The 20,880-nt window shown below is 37.2% G+C and overlaps 1 protein-coding gene across 18 annotated transcripts in view; it reads left to right on the top strand.

Moving 5' to 3' along the window:
• Positions 1-20,880, top strand: part of EYA4 (EYA transcriptional coactivator and phosphatase 4) — a 282,025-nt gene that overhangs the window by 230,392 nt on the left and 30,753 nt on the right. For all 18 annotated transcript variants that reach the window (XM_078370801.1, XM_078370804.1, XM_078370803.1 and 15 more), the window contains 2 exons: positions 2,681-2,817; positions 4,509-4,592. In XM_078370801.1, the coding sequence (XP_078226927.1) occupies positions 2,681-2,817; positions 4,509-4,592 (221 nt within the window). The remainder of the gene's footprint in view (positions 1-2,680; positions 2,818-4,508; positions 4,593-20,880) is intronic.

Below are 20,880 nucleotides of genomic sequence, written 5' to 3' on the forward strand. Positions count from 1 at the left end.
ACAATGCTGATTAAGAGCAGACATTTTTCTTCATTATCTTTCTAAAGGTCTTTCTTTAAAGTAAAATTTATATTGGGTTTATCTTTTTTTATTTCTATTTATAAAGTTTGAGGACAGATTAGCATATGAAGATGAGAAATATTTTATAGCTTTTTTTTCAAATATTTTAAACATCTTTAAAATCAAATACAGTTAGTCACGTATAACAATATTAAGTTTTACCCTGAGACCTTGACAAACGTTACAATACATTAGCTAATTGAACCTAACAAAGGCTCCAGACGAGTAATAGATCTTGCACTGTGGCAAGAACAACGTTGCTTTATGATAGTTAACAACTGAAAATTGATCTATGATGAATATAAGGAGAAATTTTATGGACTGTCATCCATCCAAAATGTTTTTAAAATTCATGCTTAATAAGTGAGGGTTAATTTTAAACACCATTTTAATTGAAAGAGGACAGACGGTTTGTGGGATGTGGTAACCTTAGGAAAATTCTGTTTCAAAAATAATTAAAAATGGAACTTTCATGTGATTTTATTTAAAAGCTGGTGTATGTTCAGATAACTAAAGACTAATTTAATGCCTGTACAAATAAGGCGAAACGTGATTTACTATAAGACAAGGCTATATTCAACCCTGTAACTTAAAAATCTTATTACTGTGCTATCCACTCTCACCCAGGTGATAACATAGACCCCTGAAATGAACTATGTTGGCAATATTTTAAGTGGAAATAATATTTGGAGCACAGGCATATTTTTTGATCATGTCCTGACATGCACATGTTTCCCACAGAAAATGTTAGAAATTAGCTATGTTTACATTACCATTTCTCAGAAAAAGTGATGCCTAGATTTTTCAAATTTTTTATTTAGATTAATAACTGCTTGTTTGTCCTTATAATTATTTTAATTTTTAAAATTAATGATAAAAATGACAGTCAATATTTTTTGTTTAAAAATCATGTAATTTAAATTTAATATAGTTTGCCTCTGTCTTAGAAATTTTCACTTTATACATATAATTTAAATCAAATTAAATATAAATCAGTTTATCCCTTAATTATCCAGGAAGCTACTATAAAACTGAAATTTAGAGTGACTGAATACAATGCTTGAACTCATATAGTAATTCTGACTCTTCAGCTTGTTATACTGTATCTCACAGTGGCCTTGGCTTAACAACTGCTTCCACAAGTTACTCAGTACTCTCTACCTCCTAAGATACATTCTCACAAGCTTTAAACATTTCAGATTTTTAGATATCTATGGGACATGCAGAAGCCAATTAGATGAGAAGTCTGAAATTTAGGATGTGGCCTTGCTGGAGGTATAAGTGTCTGTCTGGGTCATCACAGATAGGGTCACTAACACATGACAGATTTAAATCCCCTAGATTGTGTGGAGTGAGGACAGTGTTCAGAGGATGGGATTCTGACACGCTATCTCATAAGGAATGGGAGAAGTACAAGAGTCCATGTTTTTTAGTTGGAGAAGGACTGATGGGAGTGATTCTAGAACTAGGCAAGTGTAAGGTATCAGCTGTCAAATAATGCTATCCAGGAGGTGGTGTTTAAGAGAATCACACACAGCACAGAGATCCTGGAAAACAAGAACTGAGTCTGTCTAGTGCATTTGTCAACAAGGTGATTTCTGGGGACTTTTAGCAGGAGAATTATGATTGAGTTTTGGGGAATGGAAGCTATATTATGATAAATTGGATATCAGTAAGTGGGGACAGATATGCTGTCCAGTGCTGCAGCCACTGGCCACACGTGACTATTGAGCACTTGCAATGCTGCTAGTTCAGATTGAGATCTGCTATAAGCATAGAACACTGCACAACATTTCAAAGACTTAGTGTGAAAAAGAAGATGTAACACATATAATTGATAATTTTATATTGATTACATACTGGTATGATAACATGAATATATGGAGTCAACACTTTGATTATAGACTGATATGTAACATGGATATATTGGGTCAATTAACACATAAGTAATACTAATTTTACCTACCTCGTTTTACTTTTTTTTTTAACAGAGTTGATAAAAAACTTAAAAATTTTATATAAGGTCACATTTGTGGCTTACATCATATTTCTGTCATATAGCATTAGTATGCACTATTTTTAGAAGTTTTATTTAAAAGAGAAAATGGAAGCAAATAGTATCTAGATGGAAATGCCAGGTCAGGGGAAGGACTTTTAAACTTCTCAGTGACCCCAAGAAATGGGAGAGGTTGAAGGGAAGATGAGAGAGGGCTTGACTAATGAAGCTTGACTTCCTAGGAGGTGGGGTTGGGAGTCAGGTTTGTAGGTAGAGGGATGGAATTGATCCAGAAGACATCTCATTCTCTGAACTGTGACAAAAAAGGAGGTGAGGACATATCTAAATAGAGATAAATATGTAGGTGAAGGTATAGACAGGAAGTTGAAGGCATATGGTGTAGAAAAGACATTCACATTTAATAGATCATTTAGATTAAAACTAGTAGGAGTTTGTGGAAACTACAAAAGTTCTGACTGACATGTGTGCTTGGGATTATAAGTCTCTTTTTTGCCATAAGAAAGTTTCTATTGTATAGGAATTTGTTAAGATAATTAATAATGAAGACTCATACTTGATCTAAAAATGAAGTGCTATTTTTGACACAAGTCATGTTATCTATAGGAGAGTTTGATACCGTGCAGAGCCCCTCCACACCCATCAAAGATCTTGATGAGAGAACATGTAGGAGTTCTGGCTCAAAGTCCAGAGGAAGAGGCCGGAAAAATAATCCCTCCCCGCCTCCTGATAGTGACCTGGAGGTATGCCTACTCATTCTTAAAGACGATAATATGATGCTTTATTTTATTAAATGATGCATTCTATATCTTACAGTTTCATTATGTTTCAAACTTAAAAAAGATCTATTATGAATCAAATGGACCTACTTTGTCACAGGCATTTTACAACTCTGAAGTTTGAGATTCTTTCTGTTCATTATAATAGCAAAATTAAAAACAAATAACAACATAAAAATGATATTGCTTTACAGATTCATGGCCTAAGACAATTGCATGTTTTAATCTAAATTGGCACCAACAAATTTTAAAAATATAGCCATTGTTTGTGGGCTACTTTTCTATATAACACTATATTTGATAGCACTAAAGTAGTGAAAGATGTCCAAATGGGCAATTAAGTTTAAAAAGATAAAAGTAATTTGTATAGAAAGAAAATTTTATCTTCTAAAAATAGACAAATTTCAATCATTTAATAATGTGTTAAAATTTGCATATCTGAAAATTTTGCTATATGTCATTTTTTATTTATGAGCTCTTTTGAGATATATTGTACTAAGCAGGGTTGATTTTTATTATAAAACATCAGGAGAAACTATTCTTAACCATATTAATGTTAATTCTTACATACTGCATACTTCAATTAAGAAAAAAATTGAGGCCGGGCGTGGTGGCTCAACGTCTGTAATCCCAGCACTTTGGGAGGCAGAGGCAGGTGGATCACGAGGTCAGGAGATCGAGACCATCCTGGCCAGCATGGTGAAACCGCGTCTCTACTAAAAGTATAGAAAAAATTATCCGGGCGTGGTGGTGCATGCCTGTTGTCCCAGTTACTCGGGAGTCTGAGGCGGGAGAACTGCTTGAAACCGGAAAAAGGAAGTTGCAGTGAGCCGGGATCGTGCCGCTGCACTCCAGCCTAGTGATGGAGCGAGACTCTGTCTCAAAAAAAGAAGCAAAGAAAAGAATTGAACTTCCAGATTTAGTAAAATCAAGTGACAGACATTTTGCTTCCTTATAAGAGATAACTTCCTTTACCTCAACAACAGAAGCAAATTTAAATTGCCTCAAGAACTTGACAGGTGATATAAATGAGTAAACAGGCTGAATTTCCCAGCTGACTCTGGGGAGCTTAGAGTACAGGCCCATTCTGAGGGACCTACTTGTCACTGCCATGTACGAATGGCAGCCAGCCTGGCCGCAGCTTCTAGTTTCTGTGCTGCAGTCAAAACTCTGAAGTTTGGTGAAATTGCTTAGTTTTGAAATGTCAATGAATACTATGAAATCTTTCAAAACTCCAAGGAGCCCAAGGTATCTGCTGGCCTAATAAGACCCAAAGGTCCATACTTGGCAGTTCTGTTTTGGGGTTACTCATTGATTCTTTTAAATATTTATTTAAGATCTAATTCTTTGCATATATTGCAAAATTTGATGAATCCCTAAGGTATAAAACTTTAAAATATGTAGTTTAAAGCGTGCTTCTTTCATAAAGGCTGAATGAAATGAGCACATCTGACTCTTAGGCTTATAATTGGTATAATTCCTGCTTCTCAGGTATTACAGGAGTTAGATATGGCAAATTTGAGAAAAAAAATAGTATTATTTTCTATAAAATATCAAGGTGATATCTACCAAGGAAGGGAGACATTTTCTGCTTGTAAAGAGATTTCTGTTTCCTTGGACGTTTTAATATTCTGTTATTTATTTTTTGCCTTCAGCGTGTGTTTGTCTGGGATTTGGATGAAACCATCATTGTTTTTCACTCACTGCTCACAGGATCTTATGCACAGAAGTATGGAAAGGTAAGAAATCAAGAAATATTACTCCAAGAAATCTTAATTTTCTTTTGTTTAAAATCAAGGACCATTTTTAAATGGTCCTTGATTTTAAATAGCTTTTAAGTGGTTTTTATTGCAATCTGTGAAATCTTCTCTTAATTATCTATTTCTAGTGTCTTAAAATTCTTTAATGTGAACTGGCAAATTTAACAAAACTAATTAGAAATTGAATTCCTTGCCATTTCCTCAAAAGGACTGAGTTTTCTACATCAAGACTAAGCTTCTTAGTCTCACATAATTATTTTAGAAAAAAAATTGTAAACTGAAATGGACTTTAAAACATTATAAAATCATATTATCCCCAATTAAAGAGCTTTAAGAAATTGTTTGAACTAATTTGTTGCAATTTTATAGCAATAGTTTAAACTATTACTACAGAATGTCGTTTGAAATAAGTGAGTTATCTTTCATCTGACAGATCCTTTGGATATGAATGTATTTTTCTTTAACTTGAGTACACATATGATGAGCAACCAAGGTAACACCACCTCCCATACACAAAGTCAACAATAGATGGTCTCATTCCTCACCTGCCTTTCTCTCTTGCTATTGTTTTTATTTCTTTTTTCTTTTTATTATTATTATTATTATTTTGAGACAAAGTCTTACTCTGTCACCCAGGCTGGAGTGCAGTGATGCAATCTTGGCTCACTGCAACCTCTGTCTCCTGGGCTCAAATGATCCTCCTGCCTCAGTCTTTCAAGTAGCTGGAATCACAGGCTCACACCACCACACCCGGCTAATATTTGTGTTTTTGGTAGGAATGGGGTTTCACCATGTTGGCCAGACTGGTCTCAAACTCCTGACCTTATGTAGTTTGCCTGCCTCAGCCTCCAAAATGCTGGGATTACACGTGTGAGCCACCATGCCCGGCCCCTATTTTTATAGTTAGCTTCTTAAAACATCATTGTTACAAACCTCTGTGACTGTTTCTCCAAAGACTGATGCAACACCAACAGGCTTTTTGGATGGAAACATAGTTGTTTAGGCCATAACTGTTTGAGTCTTAGACTGTAGGCCTCATAATCAAACTAGAGCCAACTCAGAACATATTGGCTTAGTGCCAGTTACTGTACTCCAAGTTGTATCTTTGATTCCTTTACAAATCATACTTATGTAAGAATCTTCCTAAGTCTTCATAGCATTGCATTATGTGATAAAGTCTCAAGCTTATCATGCAATTTTTAGCAACTATATTAAGCTTTGTCTTCTGGACAAGTAATGATAAAATTGCATTCAAGTCTGTCTTCCTAAATTATACTTTGGGTGAATCTGCATTGTCATTTGGTTTTGGTTTAGGTAATGAATATTGCTCAACAGATGTGAAAAGTAACAATTTTGTTTAACAACCATTTATAAGAAGTGTTAGCCCCTTTATCACAAGTATCATCTAAAGCAGTCTTCTACAAAGCAGGATGTATACATGTGCACCAGACATACAAGACTCTCCACTGGGATAAGGAAAGGAAACATTAGAATGAATACACACATACACACATACATTTGTATCTCATATTTATTAATTTTTATTATCTGTTTCACAATGCACATACTTTGTAAATATGTTAACTCTGCTGCTATAACAAATTACCATAGACTAGGTGGCTTAAATAACAAACATCTATTTCTCACAATTTTTGAGGCTGAGAAGGCTGAGGTCAACTTGTCAACACCTGCTTCTGTGTTTCTACAGGGCAGTCTTTTTGCTGTGTCCTCCATGTTACATGGCAGAGAGCAGAGAGAAAGGGAGAGAAAGTAAATTCTTGTGTCTTTTTATCAGGACACTAATCCCATTCATGAGGGCTTTTCCCTCATGACCTAATTATGTCCCAAAGGCTCCTCCTTCTAGTGCTATCACATTGGGGTCAGGATTTCAATAACTGAGTTTTGGGGAAACACATTCAGTCCATATTATAAATACATATGATTATAATTAAAACGTAAGTATATAATTTGTTAGTAAAGTGTACAATACAGAAATTTGGAGCACACACACGACATTCTACTACTGATAGAGTATGCAATATAAAAAGTTTCCCGACAATAATCTAAAGGATTTCTTCTAGATAGTATTGGCTATCAGAAGTACACAGTAAATCCTGTTGAACTGACTGTAATACTTTTGTGCAGCTAAGTTTCATATTAGATAAGTGTTTAAAATAAACACTCTAATAAGCACATGGACCCAAATAAAGATCCCTTCAAAATGATCACCATGAGGGCTTACACATAAATATCCATGTTGTCTCTGTACTGCCAAATCAGTGGTATAACTCATCTTTTGAGATTATTGTTAGCCTTTAACATATTTCCTGGCTTCACACCTTTATCCTTTTGTGGTCATTTTGATCTTTAAAAAATAATAATATCGTTTGGACCCACAGCAGTAAATAGGGAGCATGGTAAAACTGTCACTACATATATTTGTTTTATTTTTGTCAAAAATACCATAAAGTCATGAAGCTGCTTTTCTCAATTTACTCATAAACTGACTTTAAGAGCAATTTCAAAAGCAAAGTTCAACTTCTGTCAGCACTGCTACATCATGAAAATAAACCTATCAGCTCCCAGGATGTCAGCTGGATATGCAGCACTCATTTCAACATACAAGTTTTATTTTTTCAAAGTATTGCCCTAAAAGATTTTTTTCCGAAACAAAATAGATACTCTGTATGCATCCTGTATGCTTCCAGAAGGTTAAAATTGTACAGCATGCCAATAGGGTGGGGAAAAGTGAGGGGAAAAAGGAAACTGACCTTTATGGAGTGCTCATGATGTGCCAGGCAGGAAGCATCCCACAGTATGAAGGAGTAGCCTGTTCTCTCAAAGCTATAGATGAGTAAACAAACCCAGAGGGGTAACCCAAATGTGTCCACAGCCACACAACCAATCAGTGGCAGAGATGAGTCCTGGGGCCCCAGATTCTTGGACCCCAAAGCCCATGTTCTTTCTGCCACAGCACATCGCATGGCCTAGACAGTAAATATGCCAGGTATGCAATAGAAAATAATGTTTCCTAACAGGAGTAAAGCACTTAGTGAGGTACTGCATAGGCAGTTGGGTGAGTTCTCTTTTAAGTTGTAATTTTAAATATCTTCTCTCAGACACTTGAGATGTGTTTTCATCAAGTAAACAAGAGGTAAAACCTAAGAAATATTCCATGAAATGGAATATGGCAGACAGCATTCAATGCCTACAGATGGGGCAGAATACAGAAAGAATCAGGGGCTACTATTGGAAAGGGGTGAGAAAGATAAACTTACATTTATAGGACACCTGTCATGTGGTTCAGCTGATATTTGACATTTTAGAAGCAGTAGAGTGGTAGTGAAAGGCAAGAGCTTTTGAGTCAGATGAACTTAAGTTTGAAAATCCAGTTCTGATGCTTACAGCTTTCTGACTCTGGCAAATTACTTAAATCTTTAGTTTCAAAATCTATAAAATAAGGATAACACCGTCCGTTAGATTGACCACACTGAATAATGTTTTTACTCGGGGCAATTTAAGAAAAGTAAAGTAACAGTATGTTTAGGCTATATTTTTCTAATAAAAATACAAATACCCTTACCGAATTCCATGAAAAAACAATTTATATTGCCTTATTTATTGAATTACTATTTATATTTTTCTAAAAGTTGTTTTATCATTGACAATTTTCTTAATGTAATTAAGGAAATTGGTACTGACTTTTAGCCAGTAAGAAATTAATATCTTGGCATATTGAGAAGTAGCTAAATAAGGCCCATCTTATGAAGTTGTGGACCACATGCACCTCAAGGGTCACTACAGATGGGACACAGATGACATTGGGTAGCTTCAGCTTCACCGCAAACTGTAAGTGAAAAATGGTAAACTACAACTCCTCAGACAGACTGCATCTATTTAACAAATCATTAGTAACACCAATAAGACATGTGTCTTGCTCTCATGGAGCTTACAAACCAAAAAAAAAAAAAAAAAATCATTTCAAGTAGTGGTAACTTCTGTGAAGACAATAAAACTAGGTTATGTAGTGAGTGATTGGGGTGTGTGACTGAGGAAGTGACATTGGTACTGAGAGGAGCTAGCCCTACAAATTAGGAGAGAGGGAGAATTGGGAAGAGCATTCCAGCAGCGGGTGCTGATCTTTCAGTGTGCCAAGAATATGAAGTCCAGTGTGGCTGGAAGATCGTAAGCAAGAGAAAGAATAGTACAAGGTAAGGGAAGCAGGTAGAATAAGATGGTGAAATAGAAACTTCTACTGATTATCATCCCTGCAGCAACACCAAATTGAACAAGTATCCACGCATTCATAAGAACCAAAAGCCAGGTGAGCAATCACACAACACCTCGTTTTAACACATATTACTGAAAGAGGCACTGAAGAGGAAAGACAGTCTTTGAGTTGCTGATACCATCTCGTGCCAGTCTTCCAGCAGCAGCCGAATGGCACAGAGAGAGAATCTGTGCATTTGTGGGAGGGAAAACTCAGTGACTGCAGGGTTTTTCACTGGAACTCAGTGTCCTTTCACAGCAGAAAGCAACACTGGGTAGAACTTAGCCAACACCTATGGAGGGAGCTTTCAGACCAGTCATAGTCAGAGATGAATCTCCCATCTGACCTGTTGGAACTTGAGTGCTGGCCATGTATCACCACCATGGGATAAAGTGCTCTGGGGTCCAGACAGTTTAGGCCAAAGGAACCACAATCCTGGAGAAGTCCTGCTTCTCTGCTGGGCTTGAAGCCAGTGGACTTGGCAGACACATGACCTAGTGAGTCACCAGCTGGGGCAGCCAAGAGAGAGCTTGTGCTACCCATCCCTCAGCCCCAGGCAGCACAGCTCACAGCTCCAGTAGAGATGTCTACCATCCTCTTGGGAGGAGAGGAAAGAGTAAAGAAGAATTTGCCTTGCAACTTGGATACCAACTCAGTCACAGAAAGAAAGGGCAGCAGGCAGAGTCCTGAGGCCCCAGTTCCAGGCCCGGGCTCCCCGATAACATTTCTACACATGCCCTGAAGAAAGCTTGCTGCCTTGAAGGGAAGGATCCAATTTTGGCAAGATTCATCATCTGCCACTAAGATTCTTCACCCTCAGGCCCTGAATAATCAACAGTAGTAGCAAGGCAGTACTTGCCACAGTCCTTGGGTGAGACTCAGAGATGTGCTTGCTGGCTTCAGGTGTGACCCAGTGCATTCCTAACTGCAATGGGTATGGAGAGGGACTCCTTTTACTTGAGAAAAGGAGAAGGAAGAGTAAAAAGGACACCTTCTTGCAGCTTAGGCATCAGCTTGGCAACAGTGGGATGGGGAACCTAATTCCAGGCCATGGCTCTTGGATTGCATTTCTGCACCTGCTTTAGGTCAGAAGGGAGACCTGAAGAGAGAGCCCTAGGCATGAGAGCTTTCGCCACAAGCTGACTGAAGAGCCCTTAGGCATCGAATGAACATCTGTGATAGCTAGATGGTACTTGCCATGAGCCTGGGGTAGTCAACGGTGTTCATGAGCAGAGAATTCTCTGCTTGTGGGAAGGGTAGAGAAAAGTGAAAGGACTTCATTTTGTGGCTTGGATGCCAGCTCAACCACAGTAGAATACAGCACCAGGTAGATTCCAAATTCATGTTCTGGCTCCTAGATGGTATCTCTAGACCTACCAGGTGCCAGGGGAACTTGACACCCTGAAGGGAAGGATACAAGCCTGGCTGGCTTTGCCTCCTGTTAATTGTGGAGCCTTGAGCAAACATAGGTGGCAACTCCCTCCTTTTGGAGGGCAAAAGCCCTCCCAAAAGGCAGTGGTTACCACAGATCTTGAATGTGACCCAGTGCTGTGCTGGCTGCAAGTCTGATCCAGCACAGTCCCAGGGTGGTAGTCATAGAGGTCCCTGTGCACCCTTTCCTCAGCTCCAGGCAGCTCAGCACAAGAGGGAGACCCCATTTGTTTGGGAGAAAGTAAGGGAATAGAACAAGAGTCTCTGTCTGGTAATTCCAAGAATTCCTTGAGATCTTATCCAAGACCACCAGGAGGCCACCTCTATGGAGGTGTCTGCAAGAGCCACAGTGTTACTGGGCTTGGGGTGCACCCATTTAATGCAGATAGCATCACAGTGACCAAAAACTTAGATCACAACACTCAGTTCCTTCAAATACCGCAAAAGCCCTCCAAAAAAGGAAAGGTACAAAGAAGCCCAGACAGCAGATACTCTGGTAAATACCTAACTCTTTAGTGTTGGGACACTGATGAGCCTCCACATTCATCAAGACTATCCAGGAAAACATGGCATCAACAAACAAGGTTTCAGTGATCAATCCTAGAGAGATGGAGATATGTGACCTTTCATATAGAGAATTCAAAATAGCTTTTTTGAGGAATCATAACAAAATTCAAGATAACAGAGAAGGAATTCAGAATCCTATAAAATAAATTTAACAAAGATATTGCAATAATTAAAAAGAATCAAGCAGAAATTCTGGAGTTGAAAAATGTAATGGATATACCGAAGAATGAATGAGAGTCTCTTAATGGCAGAAAAAAAGCAGAAGAAAGAATTAGTGAGCTTGAAAACCGGCTATTTGAAAATACACAATCAGGGGAGACTAAAGAAAAAAGAAGAAAAACCAATGACACACACCTGCAAGATCTAGAAAGTAGCTTCAAAAGGGCAAATTTAAGAGTTATTGCCCTTATACAGGAGATGGAGGGGTAGGGGCAGAAGATATATTCAAGAGGATAATAACAGAGAACTTTCCAAACCTAGAGAAAGATATCAATATCCACATGCAAGAAGGTTCTAGAGCAGTAATGAAATTTAACTCAAAAAAAAACTACCTCAAAGCATTTGATAATCAAACTCTCAAAGCCCAAGAATGAAGAAAGGATCCTAAAAGTAGTGAAAGAAAAGAAATGAACATACAGTGGAGCTCCAGTACATGACATCAGACCTTTCAATGGAAACCTTATAGGCTAGGATGTAGTGGCAAGACATATTTAAAGTACTAAAGGAGAAAAACACATACACATACACATTTACCCTAGAATAGTATATCCAGTGAAAATATCCTTCAAACATGAAGAAGAAATAAAGACTTTCCCAGACAAACAAAAACTGAGGGATTTCATCAACAGCAGACCTATTCTACAAGAAATGCTAAAGAGAATTCTTCAATCTGAAAGAAAGGGATGTTAATGAGCAGTAAGAACTCACCTGAAGGTAAAAAGCTCACTGGTAACAATAAGTACACAGAAAAGTACAGAGTAGTGTAACACTGTAATTGTGGTATGTAAGTTACTTATATTTTAAGTAGTAAGACTAAAAGATGAACCAACTAAAAATAATAACTGACAAATTTTCAAGACATAGTAAAATAGGATCTAAATAGAAACAACAAATAGTTAAAAAGCAAGGGAACATAGTTAAATTTAGATTTTTTTTATTAGTTTTCACTTTGCTGGCTTGTTTGTTGGTTTATGAAGTCAGTATTACATTCTCATCAATTTCAGTTAATTGGTTATATTATTTGCAAGCCTCATGATAACTGCAAATCAAAAACATATAACAGATACACCAAAAATACAAATCAATGAATTGAAACATACCAACAAATAAGTCATTTCACTAAAAGGAAGACAAGAAGAAGGAAGAAGAGATCACAAAACAACCAGCAAACAAATAACAAAATGGCAGAGTAAGTTCTTACTTATCAGTAATAATGTTGAGTATAAACAGACTAAACTCTCCAATCAAAAGAAATAGAGTGGCTGAATGGATAAAAAAAACATAAGCCAATGATCTCTTGCCTACAAGAAACACACTTCACCTATAAAGACAGAGAGAGACTGAAAACAATGAGATGCAAAAATATATTTCCTGAAAATGAAAACTAAAAAATAGCTAGAGTAGCTATAGTTATACCTGTCAACGTGTATTTCAACACAAAAAGTAAAACCAAAAAGCTGTAAAAATAGACAAAAGAAGGTAATTATGTAATGATAAATAAGTCAAATCAGCAAGAGGATATAACAATTTTAAATGTGTATGCACTCAGCACTGGAGTACCCAGATTTATAAAGCAATATCATTAGTGCTAAAAAGAGAGCCAAACTTCAATACCATAGTCACTGGAGTCTTCAGCACCCCACTTTCAGCATTTGGCACATGATTCAGACAGAAATCAACAAAGAAACATTGGACTTAATCTGCACAGACTTAGACCAAATGGACCTAATAGATATTTACAGAACATTTCATACCACAACTGCAGAATATACATCCTTCTACACAAATGGATCATTCTCAGTGATAGACCATATGTTAGGCTGCAATCCAAATCTTTAAAAATTCAAAAAAATTGAAATTATGTCAAGCATCTTCTCGGACCACCATGGAGTAAAATTAGAAATCAATAATGAGGAATTTTGGAAACTATGCAAGCACATGGAACTAAACAATAACTCCTAAATGACAATAAACAATGAAAAAATTAAGAAGGAAATTAAAAATTTCTCAAAAGAAAAAAAATGGTAATGAAAATAAAATATACCAAACCCTATGGAATACAGCAAAAGCAGCACTAAGAGAAAAGTTTATAGCTGTAATTGTGTGCATCAAAAAAAAGTAGAAAAACTTTTTTTCTACTAACCTAATGATGTATCATAAAGAACTAAGAAAGATGAGAGACGAAATAAATGAAATTGAAATGAAAAAATACAAAAGATCAACAAAATGAAAAGTTGGCTTTTTGAAAGATAAACAAAATAGACAAACCTTTAACCAGCCTAGCTAAGAAAAATGGAGAGAAGACTCAAATAAGTAAACTCAGAAATGAAAAAGGAGACATTACAACCAATACTTAAGAAATTCAAAGGGTTCTTAGAAGCTAATAAGAGCTACTACATGCCAATAAACTGGAAAATCTAAAAGAAATGGACCAATAACTAGGCATATAAAGCTGTCAAGAATGAACCACGAAGAACTCCAAAATGTGAACAGACCAGTAACAAGTAAAGAGGTGGAAGATGCAATAAAAAGTTCCCCAGAAGAAAAAAATAAAAAGAAAAAGAAAAGAAAAGAAAGCCTGGGACCCTATGGCTTTACTGCTGGATTTTTTCAAACATTTAAAGAAGGGCTAATAGCAACCCTGCTCAAACTGTTCCGAAAAACGGAAGAGGGAATGCTTCCAAACTCATGCCACAGGGCTAGTGTTACTCTGATACGAAAATCACATGAAGACACATCACAAAAAGAAAGCTACAGGCCAGTATCCTTGATAAATATGGATGCAGGCCAGGCATGGTGGCTCACGCCTGTAATCCCAGCACTTTGGGAGGCTGAGGTGGGTGGATCACCGGGTCAAGCGATTGAGACCATCCTGGCCAACATGGTGAAACCCTATCTCTACTAACAAAAAAATTAAAAATTAGCTGGGCATGGTGGTGCATGCCTGTATTCCCAGCTACTCAGGAGGCTGGGGCAGGAGAATTGCTTGAACCCAGGAGGCTGAGATTGCAATGGGCTAAGATCATGCCACTATACTATAGCTTCGGTGACAGTGCAAGACTCCTTCTCAGAAAAAAAAAAAGATGAGAGAAGAAATAAATGAAATTGAAATGAAAAAATATATATATAGACACACACACATATAGATAGATAGATATAGATATAGATAGATGCAAAAATCCTCAACAAAATACTAGCAAACTGAGTTCAAGAACACATTGAAAAGATAATTAATCAGGACTCAAGTGGGCTTTACCCCAGCAATGCAAGGATGGTTCAACATATGCAAATCAATCAATGTGATGCATCATACCAACAGAATGAAGGACAAACACATAAGATTATTTCACTGATGCTGAAAAAGTATTTGATACAATTCAACATCCTTTCCTGATAAAAATCTTCAAAAAACTGAGTATAGAAGGACCATACCACAACACAATAAAAGCCATATATGATAGACCCACAGCTGATATCACACAGAATGGGGAAAAATTGAAAATCTTTCCTCTAATATCTGGAGCACAACAAAGATGCCCATTGTCATGACTGTTATTCAGCATAATACTGGAAGTCCTAGTAAGAGCAATTAGACAATAGAAAGAAATAAAGAGCATCCAAATTGAAAAGGAAAAAGTCAAATTAGCCTTATTTGTAGATGATATAATCTTATTTTTAGAAAATCTTAAAGATTCCATCAAAAAACTATTAGAGCTGATAAAATCAGAAAAGTTTCAGGATACAGAATCAACATACAAAATTCAGTAGCTTTTTTATATGCCAGCTGTGAACAATCTGAATGAGAAAGAAAAAGTAATGCTAGTTATAAAGCTACATATAAAATAAAATTCCTAGGAACTAACCAAAGAAGTGAAAGATCTTTACAGTGAAAACTATAAAATATTGATGTGATTAATTGAAGAGGACACAAAAAAATGGAAAGAGATTCTATTTTCATGGATTGGAATAATCAATATTGTTAAAATATCCCTTCTACTCAAAGCAGTCTATCAATTCAGTGCAATCACTATCAAAATACTACTGACGTTCTTCACATAAATAGAAAGAAAATCTAAAATTTATATGGAACCCCAAAAGACCCAGAATAGCCAAGACTACCCTGAGCAAAAGAAATAAAAATGAAAGAATCACATTACCTGACTTCAAATTATAACACAAAGTGATAGTAACAAAAACAACATGGTACTGGCATAAAAAGAGACATATAAAACAATGAAAACGAATACCTAGAAACAAATTCATACATTTACAGTGAAATTATTTTTTACAAAGATGCCAAGCACATACATTGGGGAGAGGACAATCTCTTCAATAAATGATGCCGTGATAATGGAGATCCATATGAAGAACAAAATTAGAACCCTATCTCTTGCCATACATAAAAGTCAAATCAAAATGGACTAAAGACTTAAATCGAAAACCTCAAACTATGAAACTACTACAAGAATACATTGGGCAAACTCTCCAGAACATTGGACTGGGCAAAGATTTCTTGAGCAGTACCCCACAAGCACAGGCAACCAAAGCAAAAATGGATAAATGGGATCCATCAAGTTAAAAAGCTTCTCCACAGCAAAGAATACAGTCAACGAAGTGAAGAGGCAATCTACAGAATGGGAGAAAATATTTGCAGACTATCCATTATACAAGGGATTAGTAAGCAGAACATATAAGGAGCTCAACTCAGTAGGAAAATGTTTACTAATCTGAATAAAAACTGGGCAAGAGATTTGAATGGACATTTCTCAAGAGACATATATGTGGCAGACAGGTACATGAAAAGGTGTTCACATCACTGAACACCAGAGAAACTCAAATAAAAGCTGCAATGAGATATCATCCTATCACACTTAGAATGGCTTATATCCAAAAGACAGGTGATACCAGTGAGGATTTACAGAAAAGGGAACCCTCATACACAGGGAATGTAAATTGGTACCACTACTATGGAGAACAGTTTGGAGGTTCCTTAAAAACTACAAATAGAACTGCCATATGATCCAGCAATCTCATTGCTAGATATATACCCAACAGAAAGGAAATCAGTATATCAAAGAGGTGTTTGCACTCCCATGTTTATTTTAGTACTTTTCACAGTAGACAAGATTTAAGAAGCAACCTAGGCATCCACCAACAGATGAATGTTAAAGAAAATGGAGTACATATACACAGTGGTGTACTATTCAGGCATAAAAAGTGAGTTCCTGTCGTTTTTAGCAACATGGATGGAATTGGAGCTCACTTAGTGAAATAAGACAGGCACAGGATAATAAACTTCATGTATTCTCACTTATTTGGAAGCTAAAAGTTGAACTCATGGTGATAGAGTAGAATGATGATTACTAGAGGCTGGAAAGGGAAGTTGTTGAGGGGTGCAGTTAGTGGAGATTAATGGGTACAAAAATATAGTTAGACCAGAATGAATAAGATCTAGTATTTCATATCACATCAGGGTGACTGTAGTCAACAATAATTTATTGTACATTTAAAAATAACTAAGAAAGTCCAGGTAGCTCACACCTGTAATTCTAACACTTGAGGAGGCAAGGCAGGAGAATCATTTGAGGTCAGGAGTTGGAGATTAGCCTGGGCAACATAGTGAGACTCTGCCTCTACAAAAAAAAAAAAAAAGTTTTTTTAAATTAGCTGGGCATGGCGGTGCATCCCTGTAGTCTCAGCTACTCAGAAAGCTGACACTGGAGGATCATTTGAGCTCGGAGATTGAGGCTGCAGTAAGCCATGTTCACACCACTGCAGTCCAGCCTAGGTGACAGATTAAGAAATAAATAAATAAATAAGAAAATAACTAAAAGAGTTTAATTGGATTGTCTCTAACACAATGAAATGATAAATGCTTGAGGTGATGGATACCACATTTACCCTGATGTGATTATTATGCATTGTATACCTGTATCAAAATACCTCACGATGCTGGGTGCATTACAAGCCTGTAATCCCCGCACTTTGAGAAGCCAAAGCGAGCAGATCACCTGAGGTCAGGAGTTCAAGACCAGCCGGGCCAACATGACAAAACCCCGTCTCTACTAAAAATGCAAAAATTAGCTGGGTGTGGTGGTGGGTGCCTGTAATCCCAGCTACTTGGGAGACTGAGACAGGAGAATCACCTGAACCGCAGAGGTGGAGGTTGCAGTGAGCTGAGATCATGTCACTGTACTCCAGCCTGGGCAACAGAGTAAAATTTTGTCTCAAAAAAACCCAAAAAACAAAACTCATATATTCCATGTATATATATACCTACTATGTACCCACAAAAAGAAAAAATAAATGGTACAAGATGAGAACAGAGAGGTAGGCAAGGGCTGCATCAGGCAAGGACTCTTCATTATGGTAAGGTGTTTGGCTTTCTTTTCTGGTTGCAGTGGGAAGCCGTTGGGGAGTTTTAGGTTTATCATTGTGTGCTATGTAGAGAATGGAATTTAGAGGAGTAAGAGTGGACACAAGTTGACCACTAGGAGACACTGTGCAGTAAGAAAGAATGACCATGTCATATATAGGAACAGTGCTTCTGAAACTTGACTGTGAGTCACAATAACCTGCAGGGCTTGTTAAACACAGATCCCTGGGTTGCAACCCAGAGTTTCTGACTCAGGCGGTCTCGGGTGTGACCACAGGTTTTGCATTTGGAACAAATTTCCAGATGAAACTCATGGTCCTGGGCTGCATTTTGAGAACCAATAGAATAGAATATTTCCAGACTTTTATTCCTTGAGCAAATTAATTCTGGAACATGTTAGTCTTACATGAATAGTCTTTGAGAAAAGGCCATGGTTAAATAGGTTTAGGGAATGCTTACATTTTATGGCCATTCAATGCATGTTACCATCTTAAAGGTCATGAGATATTTTAAAGAATCCTCTATAACAAGGTTTAATCCCTCAGTTCCCTAATGTCATCTGTAATAACCTTGAGGACTGACTGAAATAATGTCATTTTGGTGATTAGTTAAGCCAGGACCCTGCATTGCTAATAACAAAAGTGACCAGAGCCATGATTTCTGGGAGGGAGGAAAAAAACCTTTGTAGTGTTAAGATTGTCTAAACTTGAAATTAATATGGGTCCATAAAATTAATATTGGTCTCTAATTATTTTCATTTCTTAGATCAGTCTTTTTTCCACAATATGCATTTTAAGGTGTAACATTTTGGTATAGCATAGTGATTTTTCTATTCTTTAGCCAGAGATTCCTCTACACATATATCACTGAGAGCATCACTGTACAGAACAGAACGTCTAAGGGCAGAACTGTTCTAGGTAAAATGTGGTGATGGAGGACTGGAGAGATCCCATTTCCATCCAGTCCCCTTCCCTATCATTCCTGGTCACCCTGATAGTGGTTCCTGAATCCTGGAGTCTGCTCAGAATACAGCCTGGAAGGCAGTCGACTAGCCCAAGGAACACTGAGCTAAAAGAAAGATCTCCTGTGCCTGGCTGTGCCTAAGGGCAACCCATTTGACCTCTTAGCCTGTTTCGTATGAAAATGATTATAATCTATTTCCTTCCTGGGGTTACGGGGTGGCTTGGGGTGGCTTAAATGAGATAATGTACAAAGGATTGTAAATCATTCTACTATAAAGACAGATGCACACATATGTTTATTGCGGCACTGTTCACAATAGCAAAGACTTGGAACCAACCCAAATGCCCATCAATGATAGACTGGATAAAGAAAATGTGGTACATATACACTATGGAATATTATGAAACCATAAACAAGAATGGGTTCATGTCCTTTACAGGGACATGGATGAAGTTGAAAACCATCATTCTCAGCAAGCAACAGGAATAGAAAATCAAACACCACATGTTCTCATTCATTAGTGGGTGTTGAACAATGAGAACACATGGATACAGGGAGGGGAACATTACACACCTATTGGGGGTGGGGGCTAGGGGAGGGATAGCAAGGGGTCAGGGGATTGGGGAGGGATAGCATTAGGATAAATACCTAATGTAGATGACGGGTTGATGGGTGCAGCAAACCACCATGGCATGTGTATACCTATGTAACAAACCTGCACTTTCTGCACATGTATCCCAGAACCTAACGTATAATAATTAAAAAAAAAAACAGTGGCACTCCACGGTGAAAACTATCATCTACCTCCTAGGTTAGAGAAGCTTAGTAAAAATATACCTTCTTCCTCCAGAATGAGAAAGAACTAAAGGCAGGTGTTTTACTCCTACATCATGTCTAGTGGCACTGCCGTGGTCTCAGGTATAGCAAGCTGGGAGCTGCACCTATGAAGACCAGAGATGAAAATTATATCCTGACATTACCATACCTACCTACATATCTACTTGTCTTTCTTTCTCTCCCCCGATCCATAATTAGTGGGCAATAATGAGTATAATTTTGACTGTGCACCTGGCCCTTTGCTGAGTGTCCTGTGAAACACATTCTCTCATTAGCATTTCCCATCACCCTGTATGATTGACACCACCTTACACAGCTTGTAAGTGGTAAGGTCAGTGGAACCCATATCTCTTTGACAGGTTCTTAATCCCTATATTCTTTTGGTCTGATATTCTTTCCCCACAACCTATAAAAATAAGACGCATGAACTGCAATAATATAGGAATGACCTTTTACCCATAAATTGTCCTGAGTAACTAACTTTTGTGTTTTAATTAAAAAAAAACTTTTGGAGAATTCTACTTCTGTTAATAAATTAAACAATGTGAATTTCCCAAGCATCTTCCTCAGTGTTACCACCTTTTGACTCTGTTCAGTTGTCAACACTGTCTTTTCCAAGCAGAACTCTTCCTGGACATTTCCGATGTTGGTAAATGAGGAACCTTGCTATCTGAGCCCTGCTGCTATGAGGCTGTTGATTGGTTTTGCAGCTGAGCGCCAATTGCCATGTACAGTTTCTGTGCTGCAAAACTCTAAAATAGGAGCTTGTAAATTTGACAGGATGTAGACCAGGAATCATCCATCATGTTGGAGTTTATGAACATTATTTATGTTCCCTGATTCATTGTACGTATCATTTGACCTGATAACTTGCAGTGATTCCTTTTGTTTTTAGGGGAGGGTGAAGAAAGCTAAATAAATCGTGCTTTAGTGATTTGGTTTATTTTGGATCATTGATGTATCATGTGCTATGAAGCTATGATTCTCTAAAGTTATTCCACAGTAAGGACACAGAGGAAATAGCCCAAGTCAGGGGGAGAAAGTGAAGCAACTGAAGGAAAGGTGAATGGCCACCTGATAATGTGAAACTCAGATTCAGGTTCCCCAAACTGCTTTTTTATTTTAGACAACATCTCATGTAACAGCAGTGCTGGAGAAATAATATGTTCATCAGAATTAATCAATTGATTGCTTGTATATTGAACAGTCTACACACATTCATGTAGAAAAATACTTCCAACATAGCATTTAATTGGATTTTAAATGATAGGCTAGTCATGAAGATAAATACCGACTTTTTTGCATTTGGACTAAAGAAAACCAACATGGTTTAATAAGAATTAATAGAATTAGCCAAGTGTTAGAACCATAGATCTGAGGCGCTCCTAATGGCAGTGCTAACAAACACCATATGCTTAGAGGTCTCTGGCTTTGGAGGGAGAATGACCCCGAGTTCAAATTTTGCCTCTGCCTCCTGGTACCCATGTGACCTTGAGTAGTTTATTTAGCATTTATGAGCCTCAATTGCCTTGTATCTAAAATGAGGAGAATAATAAAAGTAGTAATTTGATTCTGAGGGTTAAATGAGTTAATACGTTAGAACT

This window comes from Callithrix jacchus, chromosome 4 (genome assembly GCF_049354715.1).
Source record: "Callithrix jacchus isolate 240 chromosome 4, calJac240_pri, whole genome shotgun sequence".
Lineage (NCBI taxonomy): Eukaryota > Metazoa > Chordata > Mammalia > Primates > Cebidae > Callithrix > Callithrix jacchus.